Source organism: Canis aureus, chromosome 9, assembly GCF_053574225.1.
Source record: "Canis aureus isolate CA01 chromosome 9, VMU_Caureus_v.1.0, whole genome shotgun sequence".
Classification (NCBI taxonomy): domain Eukaryota; kingdom Metazoa; phylum Chordata; class Mammalia; order Carnivora; family Canidae; genus Canis; species Canis aureus.
This window is the reverse complement of record NC_135619.1, coordinates 33,350,091-33,368,225: the sequence shown is the minus strand read 5'-3', so window position 1 is coordinate 33,368,225 and position 18,135 is coordinate 33,350,091. Positions and strand designations below refer to the sequence as shown.

Sequence of the window (18,135 nt, the reverse complement as noted above, 5' to 3'; positions counted from 1 at the left end):
CGTCCGACCCGACAGGACGTCCTGGGGCCGGCGACGCTCGTGTCCCCGGCCTGCTACGCACCGCACCTGCAGTCAGCGTTTCCGGGGTGTCCGCACCTCCTCCTCCGTCCACCTGCGGAGGTGAGAGCTGGGTGCGCCTCGGCTCTTCCCCAACGCAGGTGGGCCCCCTTCCCGCAGCCCCTCTCCGCACGCTCTCCTTACTCGAGCTTGCGTGGTCTCGGAGCCTGGCCCGGGGACGCAAGGTCACAGGCACCTAAAAAGCCATTTCTGCGTGGAGCTGGCACGCCGCCAGGAATAAAAAGGGGCGCTCCTTCGCGCCTGCGGAGCCGGGTTTTCTCTCCTGCTATCCTGTCCCCAAGCCCAGGGGTCCCAGAATCTGGAGATGGGGCACATTTCTTTCTCTGAAGCTGTTACCTTTTCTTTGTGCTTAGGGCACTTCTGTCTTCAGAAATACGTAATATAGGTTTCCGACGTCCCTGCCTTTCCCTCCTGGAGACTGACACTTGGAAATGCGCTCTCCGAGCCTCTCTCCCCGCGGGGGAAGCCAAGGAGGGGATGAGCGGAGTCCGAAGTGCAGATGCCTCCAGGAGCTGCTTTTCTCGCCCAGAGGTTCTGGCCCTCCCTGGGCTTGGGAAACGTGCAGGTGCGCATCACGCATCTTGCCCTCTTCCCTTGGGTTGCGCTGTTTCCCCCAAAGCCTCCCCCCCACCCCCACCCCCCGCCTTCGTTGCCACAACTGCTCGCCTTTGGGAGGCTCCAGAGCAGACTCCCTGAAGCCCTGGGTGGGTTTCCCTGGTGCTGTGGCCACCCTGGCACTACAGATTATGCTTCTCTTAGCTTTGCTCTGTGCAACCCTCTGGTTACCTGAGGGGACTAGGAACATTGTCTCTTTCTGGTGGGCTTCAGATGCTGGTCAAAGAAAATAACTTTAAGGAATAATTTCAAAAGTATATTTTTAGTAAACTTTTATTGAAATAGAACACGCATAGAAAAGTGCACAAATCTCGTGTATACAGCTTGATGAATTTTCATAAAGTCAACATCAACAAGCAATTTTTGAATGTTTATTCCATCTATACATAATCCCTGAGGGGATTACAAATAATATATATTTATTCTCAAGGAAGACATTGGTGAAAAGGATTTCCACCCTCTCCCCAGAACCATGAAATATTTAGACTATTTGTAAACACACCCAAGTTTTATTTGTACAACAAAAATTTCTTGGATCACATATCCCTTTGGACAAAACTCTCCTTGCAAAAGGCTAGAAAGCTGTGAGCTTGAACTGAGCTGTTAGATGGTTAGATGGTATTGCCCAAATGACATCTGGTTGGGAAACCATAACAACTCATTTGGTACAGTCTGATGTCTCTGCCTCCAAAACTCATCCTGCAGTGACACTGCATTTTTATCCAGGTCACACTGTTAACACTTAGCAACAGAGAGGGATATATGCTGAGATCGAAGATATTCCAAAGTTTTAACCTTTTTGACACATTTCATAATAGTTTATTTCCAGGCAGCATCTCTGCTATAGAAGCAAGTGGGTATAGTTGACTACTTTTTAGCAGAGGAAGCTTAAAACAGGGATAAGCCAAACATCCTTCATTGTATGCCAATGCCATCCTCTTTGGAAAGGGAGGAATTTCCATATCCATGCCCTGTCTGCCATCCATCCACATGGTAAACATGTTAAGACATAACAATTGGGGTTTTGATTAGAATTCTGTGTCCATTTTTGATGGTCTGATTTGAATGACTTTTTTTTGTTAAAGATATTGTATTCTAGAAAGTAGTGAGCCGATAGTTTACATTATAAAGAAAAATTGTTAAAAGTCAGAGCTGTTAGAGATCGGAAAAAACAGAGATGGAAAATGTTTCAGATGTCATCTAGCCTAGTAGTTCTTTGCTCTCAGTAGTTAATGCCTGTCCACTTTGACAGTGATTAGTCATCTTGGCAGAGATTTGTTCATAGGTCAGACTCATACAGACAAATCATAATGAATAGTAACTCGATGCGTGCTGATTCACGTAAACAGCCTTTATCCAATCAATCCCTTATGTGTACAGCCTCAATGATTATAAAATAAATGTGAGCTATAACCCCTTCCTTTAAAAAGTTTATCAGTAAATAAATAAATAAAACTCAGCGCCAGAGTGACTTTTCACCTACTTTGCTCTTGTAATCATTACCTTTGTGAAGAAAAATAATAGCTAATATTTGCTGAGCACTTTATGCCTGCCATTTTATTTTATTAACTCATTTAATGCTTATAAGAATATTATGAAATAGAAATTGTTATTCTCAGACTAGAAATGAACAAACCAAGGTTTGGAGGTTTAGGCATTTGACCATGGCTTTAGCTAGCAGATATACTATTTCTCTTTCGTGGGGAAAGAGAAAGACCTGTGAGAAAGACCTGTGAGGAACTTGCTCAGTTCTCACATTTACATAGAGGAAACTCAATGAGGAGACCCATCAGAGATAAGCAAAGTCTTTCTCAAGATCAGGACTTTTACTCCTGGGGAAGTTCACATAAAGTTTTCCCTTAAGGTGGGCTATGTAATAAGAATCCCTAAGAGGTAAGCTTCCAGGTCTTAATTTTGTTCTGTCTTCTGAACCCTGGGAAGAAATCCTGACATTCTCTGTCACTGCATGCTGCAAGGGTAGAGCCGCAGCTGCCTTGGCCTTGGGAAAGCCTCCAGTGCAAGCCTTGTCTAGTCAGAGGGGGTCCATCCCTCTGCAAGACCTGCTAATGGCATTTGGAGGTGGAGGCAAAATGGCCTGGTCTGAATTTTGGGTCCCCAACCTACTAGCTCTGTGACCTTGAGAAATTCATATGACCCCTCTAAATTTCAGATTCTCATCTGTAGATTTTTATGACAGTTGTGAGGACCAGACAGGAAATGTATAACAACAAATGGTAAAAACGAATGGTCCTGGCCAGTTTCAGAGTTCCCTTGTAATTCCATTTCCAATTTATCTATCTATCTTACTCTTTCTCCAAAGTCAGCAGTGATGCTGGGGATTCATTCAAAGTATCTCTCCAGAGCTTCAACTGACACTTAATTGGCAAAGAAGGTTTGATGACTTGATGTGGTTCTGACTCAAGGACCTAGATGTAAGAACTACTACACCCAGAGGATTAGAAATCTTTTCATTTGCAAAGACCTATTTGGTGTGTTCTGGGCATAGTAATACTATAATCACCATATTTAACAGCTTATAAAGCACATGCCAAGTGTATTCCTTGACTGTTTAGTAACATCTAGGTATCAGCCTTTTAGTGGTATCTACCAGCCTTGAAAATATAAGTGAAATCACTTTTAAAACAGTAGTTCTCAAGCTTTAGTGTGCTCAGGATCATCAGGGAACCTTGTGCAATATGTAGATCTCAGGCAGGCAGAGCTGGGAAATCTGCATTTTTCAGCATTGGCTCCAGCCTTGTTCTGAAGCTTATGTTCCTCATCCTTGAGAAAGGATGTCCTAAGAACTTGCTGTCTAGCTACTCTTCCATAATGCTTTCCAGGAAAAACCCAAACAAACGCCCTTCATTTAGCAGTAGCAGCGGAAGAGCAATAGTTAACTGTTGAATTACAATAGATGTCTCCTCCCAATCTAGATGATTTAAGAGCACAGCTTCATTTGGTCCAGCTATATTATATTCTATAAAAACAGCGAGGTTCACAAGTAAGCTTGAGATAGGGACTGATTTCCCTCACTAACTCAGATCACTAGGCTGTGATGGATTTAGTTCTCTAACCAGCAGGTACTTTCTTCTTTGGCATGAGAGATTGGAAGTAAGAAGAAAAAGAAGAGTGAGTAAATAGAGGCGCTAATAGAAGGTTTGCCCTGTTTACAATGTGGGCTAGAAATAAAACTATCCAAAAGGAACTGAAGCTGAGTTCTTCCATCACATATCTAAAGACTCGTATCGGGGTTCTAAACAAGGTATGTCAGGTGTCTTCATTAGAAACTCCTGGACTGTGAGTTTCACACACTCATGGGTGGACCAATGGCCACTTTATTATTTAGACTTCAGCAAAATGAGACAATAACAATGATCCAAAAGCATTTGGATTAAAAAAAAACACCTATTATCTTGTGCCTTAAAATAAAATAAAGCCCTACTTTTAAACACAGCATATCAGTGTTGTTTTGAGTTTAAATATTAAGGAATACATTTTGTTAATGATTTAAAACGATACTGGTTGTTTTAGGGGGCTTGGTGAACATTTAATCTGTCCTAACTCTAGGCAGTGTGCTCCTTTAGCCTCAGGATGGACATTAGGTAACTATTTAATGGAGTTTTAATTTTCTTTTGTTATTATTAGTAATTGCTGTAATTCTAGGGGTGCCTGGGTAGTGCAGTTGGTTGAGCTTCTGACCCTTTTTTTGGCTCAGGTCATGATTTCAGAGTCATGAAATAGAGCCCAGTATCTGGCTCCAAGCTCAGAGCAGAGTGTGCTTGAGACTCTCTCTTCCTCTTGCTCGATGGTGGCTTTCTCTCTCTCAAATAAATAAAATAAAATCTTTTTAAAAAATTGATGTAATTCTGATTACGTTGGAAGCTGGAGGTATATTGTCAGTCCTCCTTTCTTAATGGTGGTATTGCCCTACCCTGTTTAATCTGAGGTTCTTAGAAAAGGTGGGCTTATGTGTGTTTTTAATGAAAGATGATGGGGGCACTTGGGTGGCTCAGTTAGTTAAGCATCTGTCTTCCTAGGCTCAGGTCGTGATCTCCAGGTCCTGGGATCAAGCTACGTGGAGTTGGGGTACCAGGGTTCCCTGCTCAGTGGGTAGTCTGCTTCTCCCTCTCCCTCTGCCGTCTCCCAGTTTGTGTTCACACACTCACTCTCTGTCCAATAAATAAATAAAATCTTTTTTTAAAAAGAAGATAGATGTTTAATGATTTCAATTAAAATTAAATCATTTTCAAATGGAAAAGGGGTATGAAAACTGTTCTAATCCTTTCATTCTGCTGATGAGAAAACTGAGGCCCACAGAAATTCAAGGACATGCTCAAAGCCATACAGCTTGTTTCTGTGGTTTGAGGCATTATTGGGCTAAAAGACCTCAGAGGCCTAACTTGGAAAAGATGGCAGGACGCCTTGGCCCTGCTCTCACAGTTTTTCCCCAGATTTTATCCAATTCCAAACTTTGGTAATCTGTGTTCCACAAATGAAGTAGGTTTTCTAAATATTGAAGGTATCTAAATGTAAAAGTTTTTATAGATAAAGCCCCTAGGACCAATACCTGTTTAAGTAAAGACCTAAACATTTTGCTGGGATGGTGAAGTGTAGTATGGATGCAGGGTAAGAAATCCAGGGCAGGAAAGGCTCCATCCTCCAGCACTCCCCAGGCTACCTGGAGCTCAGGGCTGTGGCCCTCAGCCCCGCCCTGCACTATTAGCTCGGGACTCCAGAGCAGAGGCTGTGATTTAGTTCAGGGCTCTAGGCAAGTTCCTTTAACCTGGCTGCTCTTCCCCTTCCGTGTTTGTAAACCAGAGAGATGAGGCTGCTATGTCCTGCCTCATCTCTATCAGAGACACTGTGTGAAATTAGCTCCTGTTTGGGAAGGTTTTAAGCACACATTCCACCTCCCTGCTAATATAATTACTAGCACTTTCTTGTTGGAAAGGGCCAACTCCTCACTCCTTTCTTCCTTTAAAAACGGAACAAAGGGTATCCTCTCTTGTGTCCCTGTGGACAAAAATGTTGTTGGTTTGGTGGCTGGTTTACCTCCTCAGAAGATCAGTTTGCTGAGATTAAGTATTCCCAGGTGTGCCACAAATAAACAACAATAACAACAAAAATGACCTCATATGGTGGTTCTTAAGAGGGTTTCTGAGTGGTAATAAGCAGGCTTTTCTTACTGTAAAAATATGGCCCCGGCCTGTCTCCATGCCATCTCTGTCCTCAAAATTGTTAGGCCTGGGGAGGAAGAGGGAACTGGACTGTTTTTTGGGACCATCCTTCTGGGGGTCATCGCCAAGGCTTTCCACAAGAAGCATTGAAAACAATGTTTTGGAAGGAAAATCACCTTTCAACAGCCAAAGAGGCACCTCATAGAGCACACAGTCCTTCGCACAGCCTGTTTCTCACTGTTTGGAAATCCTTTAACAGTTTGTGGAAGGCTACCCTTTAAACCAATCCAACAGCTCCTTTTTCCATAACCTGATTTTAGAGGTGTTTCATTATCTCTAATTACTCGGGGTAAATGGTGATTACTCAGTGTTTTAATCATCAGTTTGGGCAGCAGTTACTCTAAACTCGGGGAAGCCCAGACTCCCATGGGTATTTTTGGAAGGTACGGCGACTAGTCGGTGCATGCTTTCTAGTACCTCTGCACGTGGTCCCCAGGTGAGCCCCGGCCGCTTCCCCGAGCTGGAAGCAGCACCGGCCCGGCCCGGGCAACAGCTGCCGACTCCGGCGCAGCCCGGGCTTCCGGGACCCGGGCCTGCGAGGCGAGGCGAGGCGAGGCGAGGCGAGGCCCGGCGGCTGGATGGGAGGATGTGGGCGGGGCTCCCATCCCAGAAAGGGAGGCGAGCGAGGGCGGAGGGAAGAAGGGAGGGGCTGCCGGGGACGAGGAGGAGGAAGGAAAGAAAGAAAGAGCGAGGGAAAGAGGGGGAAGGAGAAGATGCACGAGGGCAGAGGAGGAGGGAGGGAGGGAAGGAGAGCGGAGCCCTGCCCGGAAGCTAGGTGAGTGTGGCATCCGAGCCTAGGGACGGGAGCCTGAGACGCTCGGAGCGCTCGGGGCTGAGCAGCTCGCCTCCCTCCCTGATGGGATTCCCGTCCGCGCCGTCTCGAGCCAGCAGCGCCCCAGTCCTCGGCCCTTGCCCGGGTTCACTGCAGCCGTTCAGAGGTCCCCAGGAGCTGCTGCTGGCGAGCCCGCTGCTGCAGGGACCTATGGTGAGCAAGGCTACCTGGCGAGGGGTGCCAGGCAGAGGGGGCCCCGGGGAGCAGCATCCTTGGGGGGGAGGGACAGCGGGGGGCTCAGCCTTTGGCCACAGCCATAGGTGGCTTATTTTCCCCCCTACGGTGGTGCTAGAGGTAGGGATGCTGGCGCCCAAAGACACTTCCCCACATCTGCTACTGCCTCTACCCGGGCCACTTCCTCGGTCCGGCGGCCCCGGGTGATTTCCACCTTTGGTAGGTTCGGGGCAGAAGAGATGGGAAGAAGAGGAGCCTTAGTTGGGGTCGCTGGGAAAGACTGAGGTCTTGAGCGGAACGCGTTGCGGGGCCCCTGGCTTTGCGATCCCCGGACGGGAAGGGCCGGGAGAGAAAGGAGTGTGGGCTCCGAGGTCCGGAGAGCGGGAGGGGGCCGAGGGACCGCGAGGTGGAGGAAGAACACCTAACCCGGGCTGGTTCTGCCGCGGGGAGCGCGGTCCTGCCGCCTCCGGAGACCGCGCGCCGCCCGGGGGGCTGCGTCGAGGGGAATGTCACCCGACCCGGCCCCAGCCGGCGGGAGCCCCTGGGAGCACGCGAACTGCGGTGCACGACGCGCCTTAGGCACGAGCTGCTGTCGTGAACTTGCAGCATCCAAGGAGCCTCTCCCCTAGCATTTCCTGGTGTAGGGTCTGTAAGGAAGCCGGTCGGGATGCCTGGCGCCCCGGGCACGCGTCTTCCAGCGGTGTCGTGGCCCGTGGGGAGTCGCGGGCAAGACCCGCCGCGCACCCGGGCTCTTGCGGGTCCTTGCAGGCCAGAGCCGACCGGCAAGGGTTCCAGGATTCCCGGGTCCCTCCCCGCGGGAGCTGGGCCCGAGGCCTCAAACGCTTCCTGGGCACCGCTTAGGTGGATGCACTGTAAGGATCGGAGTTTGTGGGCTGAAAGCTTTGTGAAACGTTAAGACCCCCCCCCCCCCAAAAAAAATATAGATTTGGTAAACTGAGGCCACCTCTGGGCAAACTCCGGCGTCAGAAGACTCTAGTGGGGAAGTAAAGGACAATCGCCACGAGCTGCATCCCTGTCACCACCACCACCACCACCACCAAGAAAAAGTTCTGGAGACGAACGTCCTTTTGGGCTTTCGTCCTTTTTAATTAAAGAAAAAATGGGGGGGGGGTGGAATTGCATGATCAGAGACGAATCCTCCGGAATCTGAACTTGAAACACCACCGCTCTCCGTCCAGCCTCCGTGTTTCTAGCGCCGCGCGCTCCCGCCGGCGGCGGGGGAGATTCCTAGGGGCAGAGGGGAGCCGGGGTCCCGGGCGCGCGCCCCTTCCACGGGCCCCCACGGGGACTGGCTCCTCTCCGTCTGCGTTTCCCATGTCTACCCCTCCTCCCACGGGGCAGTTTTAGAGTCCAGGCGTCTGAAAAGCCCTCTCTCTGCTCTCCCAGCCCTTTCGCAGCCCGTTCCAGCTGCGGCGCGGGAGCGGGAAAGCCGTAGAGCGGCTCCCGGAGCGGCGCGGCTCCCGGGCGGCGCCGACGGTCGCGCAGGGGCGCCCGCGGCCTCCACACCCGGCCGGCGGGGCGGGGAGCCAGGGCTAAGCGCTCGGTTCTCTCCGAGATGCAGCCTTCCTCGAAGGCTCCCCGCGATTGCCCCCAAGAAGAAAACCAAATTTGCGAGGGAGAGAGGCGGGCAGCCTGAGCCCTCCATCTCTGATGAGCCCCGGCGCTGGAACTGGAAAGAGCCTCGGGGAAGGGAGGGCGGGTGCCGTGGCCTGGGGAGCGGGACCCCGGGGCGGGCTGGGGCCGAGGCCGGGGCGCGCGGGGCAGGGTCTTGAGAACCGCACCCCCACCCCCCGCACAGAACGACCCACGCCCGCAGCATCTTCCGTTAGAGTCAGGACATCCCCGTGATTCCTTGAGCTGTGGGTCGGCAAGAGTCTTGAAGAACTATTTGCTGCGACTCTGCAGCTGGTGCAAAGGAGGAAGGGGGTGGGGGAAGGAAGTGGCGGGGGGAGGAGTGGTGGTTTCAAAAATAAGACTATCTGGAGAGAGAGAGGGAGAGACGCCGACGCAGAGGTCGAGCGCAGGCCGAACGCTGTTCAGGGTTTTCTCGACTCCTGGGAACGCAGTGGGATTTCCTTTCCGCGCCGGGTCGGGGAGTTGTAAAACCTCGGCGACCCGGAGCCCCGAAACCTGTGATGCGCCCTTTCCGCAGCGACGTCCCCCTCTGAGTCCGCCCTCCGCCTCGAATGGCTCGAGGACCGCTTTCTTTGGGGACCTGCTGCGCTCCGAGTGCACCCCGCGGCCGGCGCGGTGCGGGGATCCTCTCCGAGATGCAAACGCGGAAACCCGCCCAGGGGCCGCTCCCTCCCCACTTTCCCACACCGACCTCGGCCTCACACCTACCCCCCCCCCGGGCCCGGTGCGTGACGGGGCCGGCGGCCTGCGGCCCGGAGCTCGAGCGCCCGCCCGGCTCGTCGGAGCACTCGCGGGCGCTCGCCGGGACGGCGGGCGCGGGGGACTGGCTGTCGCTGGGAGCAATACTTGGCCTCGCGGAGGCCCCGGGGAGGAGGTGGCGGCGCGCGCGAGCGTGTTGGTCCGTCAGCGCCGCTGGGTTGGCGAGGCCGGGCGCTGCTGGGACGCCGCCGCCGCCGCCCCCGCTCGCGGCCCCACTGGAGCGGCGTCCGCGCTGCAGGCGCAGCCCCCGCCGTGCGCCCCCGCCCCTCCGGCTGCAGGCTGCAGGCTGCAGGCTGCTGGCCGCTGCGCGTCGGCCGGGCCCGCGGCACGGAACGCCGCAGGTAGAAGCGAGGCCCGCGCGCACGGCGCCGGGGCACCGGCCGGGGGCTGCGGCGAGCGCGGCTCGGAGCTCCTCCCCGACCGCCCGCGGCCCGGGCGGCCCGCGCGGGGGTTGGCCTCTCCCGGCGGGGGCGGGGCCGCGGGGGAGGGCGCGCGGGCCCTTTCGCCGCCCGCCGCGGGAAGGGCGGGCTCCTGCGCGCTCGGGGCGGGGCTTCCGCGCTCACGTGACTCCGAGGGGCTGGAAGAAAAACAGAGCCCGTCTGCGCCAGACTCTCATTATATTCAAATATTCATTTTAGGAGCCATTCCGTAGTGCCATCCAGAGCAACGCACTGCCGCAGCTCCTCTGAGCCTTTCCAGCAAGTCTGTTCAAGATTGGCTGTCAAGAATCATGGACTGTTATTATATGCCTTGTTTTCTGTCAGTGAGTAGACACCTCTTCCTTCCCCCTCCTGGGATTTCACTCTGCCCTCCCCGCCCCTGCTCGCCCTGGGTCCCTCCCGTCGGACCTTTTTTTTTTTTCCAGAGTTCACACTCCGCTTTCTGGCAGCGCTGTCGCCCTCTTCTTGGCCGGGCAGCCGCGGGGCCTGAGCGTACCGGTTTTGTTTAAAGTTCTGCTTGCTCCCACTCGGACTCTCAGATAGTGTGCGTTGCAGGAAAGGGGAGCGAGAGGGGGCTAAAGAGATGAAAGGTCCGCAGCCTGGGGTTGGTTGTACTTTCTGGGCAAACACACACACACACACACGCGCGCGCGCGCGCGGCTCCCCCGTGCTCGTTCCCAGCTGCTTGTCAAAACTCAGCAGAGGTGTCTGTCTGTCTGTCTGTCTCTCTCTCTCTCGGAATCATCCCCCACTTCCCGCCCCCCGCTTTCCTGGGAGTGAGAGAGCGGGCCCGATCAGATGCTTTTTGCTGGGCATTTCAAACTCAGCAGCCACGGCAAAATAAGCCACAAACTCGGTCAGCTCCCAGACCACGTTCTCGGGCTCAGCCTCTGGACCCCGCCGCCCTCGGCCCTCGCCCACCCTCCCGCTCCGCTCCGAACCAGCTGGAAGTTGTGGAAGTTGGCTCTCGGAGGGCGGAGGAAGAAGGGGGGGTGGAGGAAGAGGGAGAGAGGCTGAAGGTCTGAAGTGGAGAGCCAGGGCACTGGAGTCTTCCCTCCCCCACCCTGTTTTACCCCCTCAATGTTAACTGTTTATCCTTGAAGAAACCAAGCTGAGATCATGGCTCAGATAGCAGTTGGGACAAAAAAAGATTAACAGGATGGAGGCTATCTGATTTGGGGTTATTTGACTGTAAACAAGTTAGACCAAGTAATTACAGGGCAATTCCTACTTTCAGGCCTTGCATGGCTGCAGCTGGTAGTGGTGGGGGTGTGTGAGGGAGAAGACACAAACTTGATCTTTCTGACCTGTTTTACGTCTTGCCCCTCCATCACTAGCCTTATATGCATATGCAGAGACATCTCTATTTCTCTCTAGTTATTGGTGTTTATTTATTCTTTAACCTTCAACCTCCTCCCCCTCCCCAGAGACACCATGATTCCTGGTAACCGAATGCTGATGGTCGTTTTATTATGCCAAGTCCTGCTAGGAGGCTCGAGCCATGCTAGTTTGATACCTGAGACGGGGAAGAAAAAAGTCGCCGAGATTCAGGGCCACGCGGGAGGACGCCGCTCAGGGCAGAGCCATGAGCTCCTGCGGGACTTCGAGGCTACGCTTCTGCAGATGTTCGGGCTGCGCCGCCGCCCGCAGCCTAGCAAGAGCGCCGTCATCCCAGATTACATGCGGGATCTTTACCGGCTCCAGTCTGGGGAGGAGGAGGAGGAAGAGCAGATCCACAGCATCGGTCTGGAGTACCCTGAGCGCCCCGCCAGTAGGGCCAACACCGTGAGGAGCTTCCACCACGAAGGTCAGTCCCTGCGGAGAGTCCAGGTGGGGGAGGGCCAGTAGGGCTGGTTAGTGGGGGGCAGTGTTAGCCCTGGGGGAGAAGAGTTCAGGTTACATCAAAGCCCCAAATCCTGGCGGCCCCGGGCAAACAGAGCTGCTTACCTCCAAGAGCTGAGGCTGAATTTATTTTTTGGAGACAGAGGGGAAGGGTTCCGGGGAAGGAGAATGACACCACTCAGACGTGGGCTAGCCCTTGTGGTGTGTTTTTGCTATATCAAAGCCTTTTCTGCCAGGTTTTCTGCCCGTTTTTTTTCAAAGCACCTACTGAATTTAATATTACAGCTGTGTGTTTGTCAGGTTTATTCAATAGGGGCCTTGTAATCCGATCTGAATGTTTCCTAGCGGATGTTTCTTTTCCAAAGTAAATCTGAGTTATTAATCCACCAGCATCATTACTGTGTTGGAATTTATTTTCCCCTCTGTAACATGATCAACAAGGCATGCTCTGTGTTTCCAAGATCGCTGGGGAAATGTTTAGTAACATACTCGAAAGTGGAAGAAGAGGGAGAGGGTGGTAGTGTGCATGTTTCCTCCTGCCTCTGCTCTGTTGCCCACCCCCCCCCCCTTTTCTTTATAACCACTTGTAAAGAAAACTGTACACAAAGCCAAGAGAGCTTTAAAAGGGGAGTCTGATGGTGGTGGAGTAAGGAGTTGACACATGGAAATTATTAGACATATAAAGGAGGTTGGGAGATACTTTCTGTCTTTGGTGCTTGCCGAATGCTGGCTAAGCTTTGCTGGTTTGCTAGCTGCCCGTTTATCTGCTCCTTCAAATGAAAAGATAGGCTCATTTCCCCAAATAGGCTTCCACTAAGGAAACAGAATTTACTGCTCATCACCCAAAGCTTCTTGACTGAAGCTGTTTCTTGACTTTCTGATCCCAGAAGTTAATGTGCCTTTTTTTTTTTTCTTTTCCCTTTTTCTTTTCCTCCTCCACTGCGCCTAGAACATTTGGAGAACATCCCAGGGACCAGCGAAAACTCTGCTTTTCGTTTCCTCTTTAACCTCAGCAGCATCCCAGAGAACGAGGTGATCTCCTCTGCAGAGCTTCGACTCTTCCGGGAGCAGGTGAACCAGGACCCTGACTGGGAGCAGGGCTTCCACCGAATAAACATTTATGAGGTTATGAAGCCCCCGGCAGAAGTGGTGCCTGGGCACCTCATCACAAGACTACTGGACACAAGACTGGTCCACCACAATGTGACACGGTGGGAAACTTTTGATGTGAGCCCTGCGGTCCTTCGCTGGACCCGGGAGAAGCAGCCAAACTACGGGCTGGCCATTGAGGTGACTCACCTCCATCAGACACGGACCCACCAGGGCCAGCACGTCAGGATTAGCCGATCGTTACCTCAAGGGAGTGGGGATTGGGCCCAGCTCCGGCCCCTCCTGGTCACTTTTGGCCACGATGGCCGCGGACATGCCTTGACCCGACGCCAGAGGGCCAAGCGTAGCCCCAAGCATCATGCACAGCGGGCCCGCAAGAAGAATAAGAACTGCCGGCGCCACTCGCTCTATGTGGACTTCAGCGACGTCGGCTGGAATGACTGGATTGTGGCCCCGCCAGGCTACCAGGCCTTCTACTGCCACGGGGATTGCCCCTTTCCACTGGCCGACCACCTCAACTCAACCAACCACGCCATTGTGCAGACCCTGGTCAACTCTGTCAACTCCAGCATCCCCAAAGCCTGTTGTGTCCCCACCGAACTGAGTGCCATCTCCATGCTGTACCTGGATGAGTATGACAAGGTGGTACTGAAAAATTATCAGGAGATGGTAGTAGAGGGATGTGGGTGTCGCTGAGATCAGGCAGCCCTTGGGGACACACATGTTCCCATCCACTCACCCACACACTACACAGACTGCTTCCTTATAGCTGGACTTTTATCTTTAAAAAAAAAAAAAAAAAAAAAGGAAAAAAAACCTAAACATTCACCTTGACCTTATTTATGACTTTACGTGCAAATGTTTTGACCATATTGATCATATATTTTGACAAAATATATTTATAACTACATATTAAAAGAAAAAATAAAATGAGTCATTATTTTAAAGGTAAACTGTCCTTTTCTCTTTAATCCTTTTTTCTTCTGCCCCCATCTCTTTTGAATGAGATTTTTTTTTTTTTTTTTTTTCCTGTTGAGGAGGGGCTGGGGACAGGATGGAAGTCAGAGGGTGGTAACTGGAGGTGGTTAAGTTGGAGGGGCAGGAAGTAAACTGATGGTAGAGAGATGGTAATTGCCAGGATGAATTGTTTTCCATTTCTATTTAATGTTAACAAGGACGCAGCATCCTCTCCCATCTGGATGACACATGCCTTGGAGAAACAGTGGGATGAAAGGAGTAGGCCAGATTAAAGACTCAGTTTTGGGCTCCTTGTACATCTTCTGTTTTTGCTCACCTGTTAGAGGTGCGTCCCAGCTGAGCCTGATGGATAGAGTCTCAGCTCTAGGGAATAATTCCCACTGCAGCTTTTATGATACCCTAAAGGGTCTCCAGTTATTACAGGCATGAAAGTTGTATTTTCAAACCAAAACTAATTTGCACATGTGTGTTTGTGTGTATGTGTGTTTTAACAAGGTGGGTGGGGGGTGATGTGGGTTTTATTCAGCAGAACAAATAACACACCTTACATTTGAAAAAAGTTTGGTGGCCACCGTTTTAATATACCAAGTGGTGGAATTCGCCAGTGTTTCTTGACTATCCCCTGCCTCCTATTCCCCACATGAAGGCCTTCATGGAGTTCAAAATCCTAACAGATTGGGCTGGGTGGCAATGGGATCAGACACTGAAGGATCAAAATTTCTAAGTAGGCACGTGAAAGCATTGTCCTCTATGCAGTATCAAGTCAAATGCCAGCTCCCCGTTCCCTAGAGCTGGGCAGAAAGTAATAGATAGCCAGTGGATGTGCTGTTCTGAGCCAGGGTTTCTTCAAGGAGAAAGCTCAAATTTTGGCCAAAAAGGAAAATGCTAATGAGTGGAATATCCCTCAGTTAGGGGCTGCCAGTAAGGCAGAGAACTGGCTTTCAGGAATGATGTGGATCTAGAAGCTAAGGGCACCAGAGGAAGAGACCTTTGCTTTTCCTTACTGGCCACTAGCAACTAAATTAAGCCTTGGAATGTTAGCCTGCTTAGGTTCATTTCTTACCATGTGTACTTTTTCCTACCTAGGCATGGGTAGGCTTGAGGCAAATGCTGCGTCTTTGTAAAGTCTGTGTGAGGTGGGCTGATAGGAGCGCATTTCTCCTTCCATGAAGGTGTAGGTACCAGTGGGAGTGTGTGTGTGTGTGTGTGCACCCCCTTCATTCATGTACACAGCTCTTCCATGTGCTCTTGGGGGTGGGGTAGGTGAAGCAGGATTCATTTTTGTTTTTAATTACTGAAGTCCTACAATCCTCCAAAAGGAGCAGCTTAGTGGAAACCAATAAAAATAGAAGTGGAGCGGTTGCCAAAGCCCCAGCTCCCCGGAGAGCGCAGGTGGAGAGAGGAGATCAGAGCCCCAGGCAAAGGCAGCAAGACTCCACAGTTCCTCCAAAACTCCCTGCAAAGAGGGATAATTCTCCCCCTCTCCTAGCCCCCCAGGTCGCTGCCCCTTTGATTAATGGTATGGAGGTCGAATAAATCATTTAGGGGAAGCCCATTACGGGTTCCCCTCAGGCGGCCTCGATTTGTTTTGCCCGATTTCCAGCAACTTTCTGAAATGTCCGTGTTATTGGAAAGGAACCCGCAGATCTCTAGCCACTTGGACAAATTATCAGAGGGCGAATCCTAAGCCTGGTGACCGCCGGGCTCAGGTCACTTTCTAGCAACCACCCTGCCCCCCCTCCCCCCCCCCCCCCCCCAGACACCACCACCCGCTCCTTCTACTGGCTTATTTTCAGGAATGGATAATGTTGTTTATTTGTTCAGCCAAATATTTGGTCTGGGGAATTTACCGTGAAATTCTGTGAATTGCATATACCTAGTTAACAAAATAGTCCTAATGCCACAAATGCTAGCATGAAAAACAACGAGCTATGGCCAGCTTTAACTCTTTAAATTCTGCGTGACGGCGCAGTCCGAGGCCCGGGGAGACAAGGACTTGAGCGTGTGTGGAGGTGATCGAATTTAGGTTTCAGCGTTGTATTTGGGACTGACGCTCGACCGAGGGCTTTAGGGCTGCAGCTGCAGGCGGAGGCGCGGCACCGCTGTGGGATCAAGCCCCCCCCCCGCCCCCGCCCCCCATCTCTCTTTCCCTCTAGAGAAATGTTCCCTGTGCTTAAAGAGAGCCGGGGAGGGAGAATCGCTCTCGAGGAGTTCAGCAAAGTCGTGACCACATCAGAGGAGCTGCCGGGTCGATGCCCGCCCCGCCTTTACACTGGAGCCGGCTTCTAGGAGCTTCAGAAACTCGAGGGCAAGGGCGCGGGGCCCGGGACGCAGCACGCACTCCCGGCCTTCGCCGCACAGCGCGCCCAGACCCGCCGGGACCCGCGGGCTCTGCGTTCGGTCCGGACCGCGCTCCGTTCCGCAGCCCGTTGCCGCCGGGCAGCGCCGCCCCGAGAGGGCCCCGGGCGGCCGCGGCGCGGGCGGACCCCGGCATCGCCCGCCTCGGACCGACGTCAGGCCCCGGGCGCCAGGCCCCGCCCCGCGCCTGCTCCCGGAGCTCCCCGGCGGCGGCGGCGGGGGCGGCGGGGGCGGCGGGGGCGCCAGGGGGCGTCCTGCCGCCCGGGAGCAGACGCGGGCCCCGCCGTGTGCGCCGCGCTCCCCCCCCCGCCCCCGCCGGCCGCCGACTCCAGGCCCCCGCCCCGCGCTGACCACCCGCCGGGCTCGGCCGGCCGCGCCCTGGGCCCCGCGCTCAGGTGAACCTCCGCGAAGGCAGATGCAGCCGGTGAGCGCGCGCGAGGCCGCAGGGCGGGGGCCCCGCACATTTCGCGCGAAACCGGGTCACGCGGCCGAGCCGAGCGGCGGCGCCGGGGCAGTGGCTCACCTGGGCCGAGGCGCCGAGGGAGGGTGCGGGGCTTCAGGCGTCGGCTCTGCCTGCGCGGAGCTCACCGTGGGTCCGCACCTCGGCCCGACAGACTGAGAGCACGGGTGGGGGGCACAGACCCACGGACAGAGGGTCCGACGTCAGGCCTGCCCCGGGAGCTGCCCCCTCGGCCTCCTCGGAGCCGCTCAACCCTGGGGAAGGGGGACAGAAGAGGCCAAGGGTGGGATGCCCGGGTGGCTCAGCGGTTGGGCGTCTGTCTCCGGCTCGGGACCTGATCCTGGAGACCCGGGATGGAGTCCCACGTCGGGCTCCCTGCAGGGAGCCTGCTTCTCCCTCTGCCTATGCCTCTGCCTCTCTCTCTCTCTCTCTCTGTGTGTGTGACTCTCATGAATAAATAAATAAAATCTTGAAGACGAAGGAGAAGGAGAAGAGGCCAAGGGTGCGCAAGAATGGGTTGACTGATTTCTTTCAGAAGCCAAGCCCATGGTATTTGACAGCACTTCGGTTGACGTCCTCTAGGCCTTTGGGCCCCCCGGGGACGCACAGTGCCCACGCGGACCCTCACCCACCACCCAAAGGCCAGAACTCAACATGGGGATCCCAGAGATGAATCAAGGAGAGTAGAGCTTGAAGCCCAAGTCTCCAAGCTCTTTGTGCTCAGTGATACTTTTGCTCCAACAAGCAGCAAATTGTATAGAATGTACAGACATTCTCTTTTTTAAGTGAAAAGAATAATACAAAAGCAACGTTACCTGAGAAATCAGAAAGTTATTCGTATTCCCCGGAGGACTTCAGGAGAACTGGTGGATTGCCAAAGTAGAATTGATGCAGAAATAGGCATATTATTTCAGCTAGACTAGCACAATTCTGAAAACTGGAAATATGTCCAGAGTGGTTAGAAGTGCGGCCCTGGTGGCCCCATTTCCCCATGTTTTCAGCACTTAATGGCAGAATAAATACACACCTCAAAACTGTAGTGGTCACCAATGAAGCAACGTGGCTAGTTTTAGGAAAAATTGTCAGTTGCTCTAATATTTTTAAAAAACTGGAAAATTTGAAAAATACAAAAACCCAAGGTATGCAACATTTAGTCAATCGTAGAAAAAGAAATCAGAGTATTTGCTCACTGATGAAGCCATTCGGAATTACAATTTATAAATCAGTGTACCCAAGCCACAACTGAATCAAGTTCCAATTGTCTCTGCTTTTTCTGTCTCTTCAAAATAGTCTCTTAAAACCTGGAGTGAAAATATAAATGCTGTTTGCTGAGTTATGTTACTAATGAGAATTCTTAAGCCCAGGTTTCAGTTGATTTTGCCACAGTTTCTGAAGATAAGATCTCATTGATCTCTCTTGACCTTTTATAACTTGCTAATAGAAATATTTAAAAAAATGACAAGGCTCCCCACCCCCATCGTAAGTCTTTGAATCCCCTTGCCTGGGTACAGATAGATTCTGGTTTTGCATAGTTTTGTTGTCATTACTTTAGCACTCAGTTTTTTTCAGCTTTATTAACTGAATCCATGGCCAGCA

At 52.5% G+C, this 18,135-nt stretch overlaps 1 protein-coding gene across 6 annotated transcripts in view; it reads left to right on the top strand.

Moving 5' to 3' along the window:
- BMP4 (bone morphogenetic protein 4) overlaps positions 1 to 13,696 on the top strand; it is a 185,727-nt gene extending 172,031 nt beyond the window's left edge. For 4 of the 6 annotated variants that reach the window (XM_077909338.1, XM_077909337.1, XM_077909336.1 and 1 more), the window contains 3 exons: positions 9,990 to 10,114; positions 11,219 to 11,598; positions 12,583 to 13,696. In XM_077909338.1, the coding sequence (XP_077765464.1) occupies positions 11,226 to 11,598; positions 12,583 to 13,439 (1,230 nt within the window). In that variant the 5' untranslated portion in view covers positions 9,990 to 10,114; positions 11,219 to 11,225 and the 3' untranslated portion in view covers positions 13,440 to 13,696. Of the gene's footprint in view, positions 1 to 6,582; positions 6,916 to 9,989; positions 10,115 to 11,218; positions 11,599 to 12,582 lie in introns of those variants that run through there. The other 2 variants (XM_077909334.1, XM_077909339.1) reach the window with 2 other exon arrangements.
- Positions 13,697 to 18,135: the final 4,439 nt, after the last annotated feature.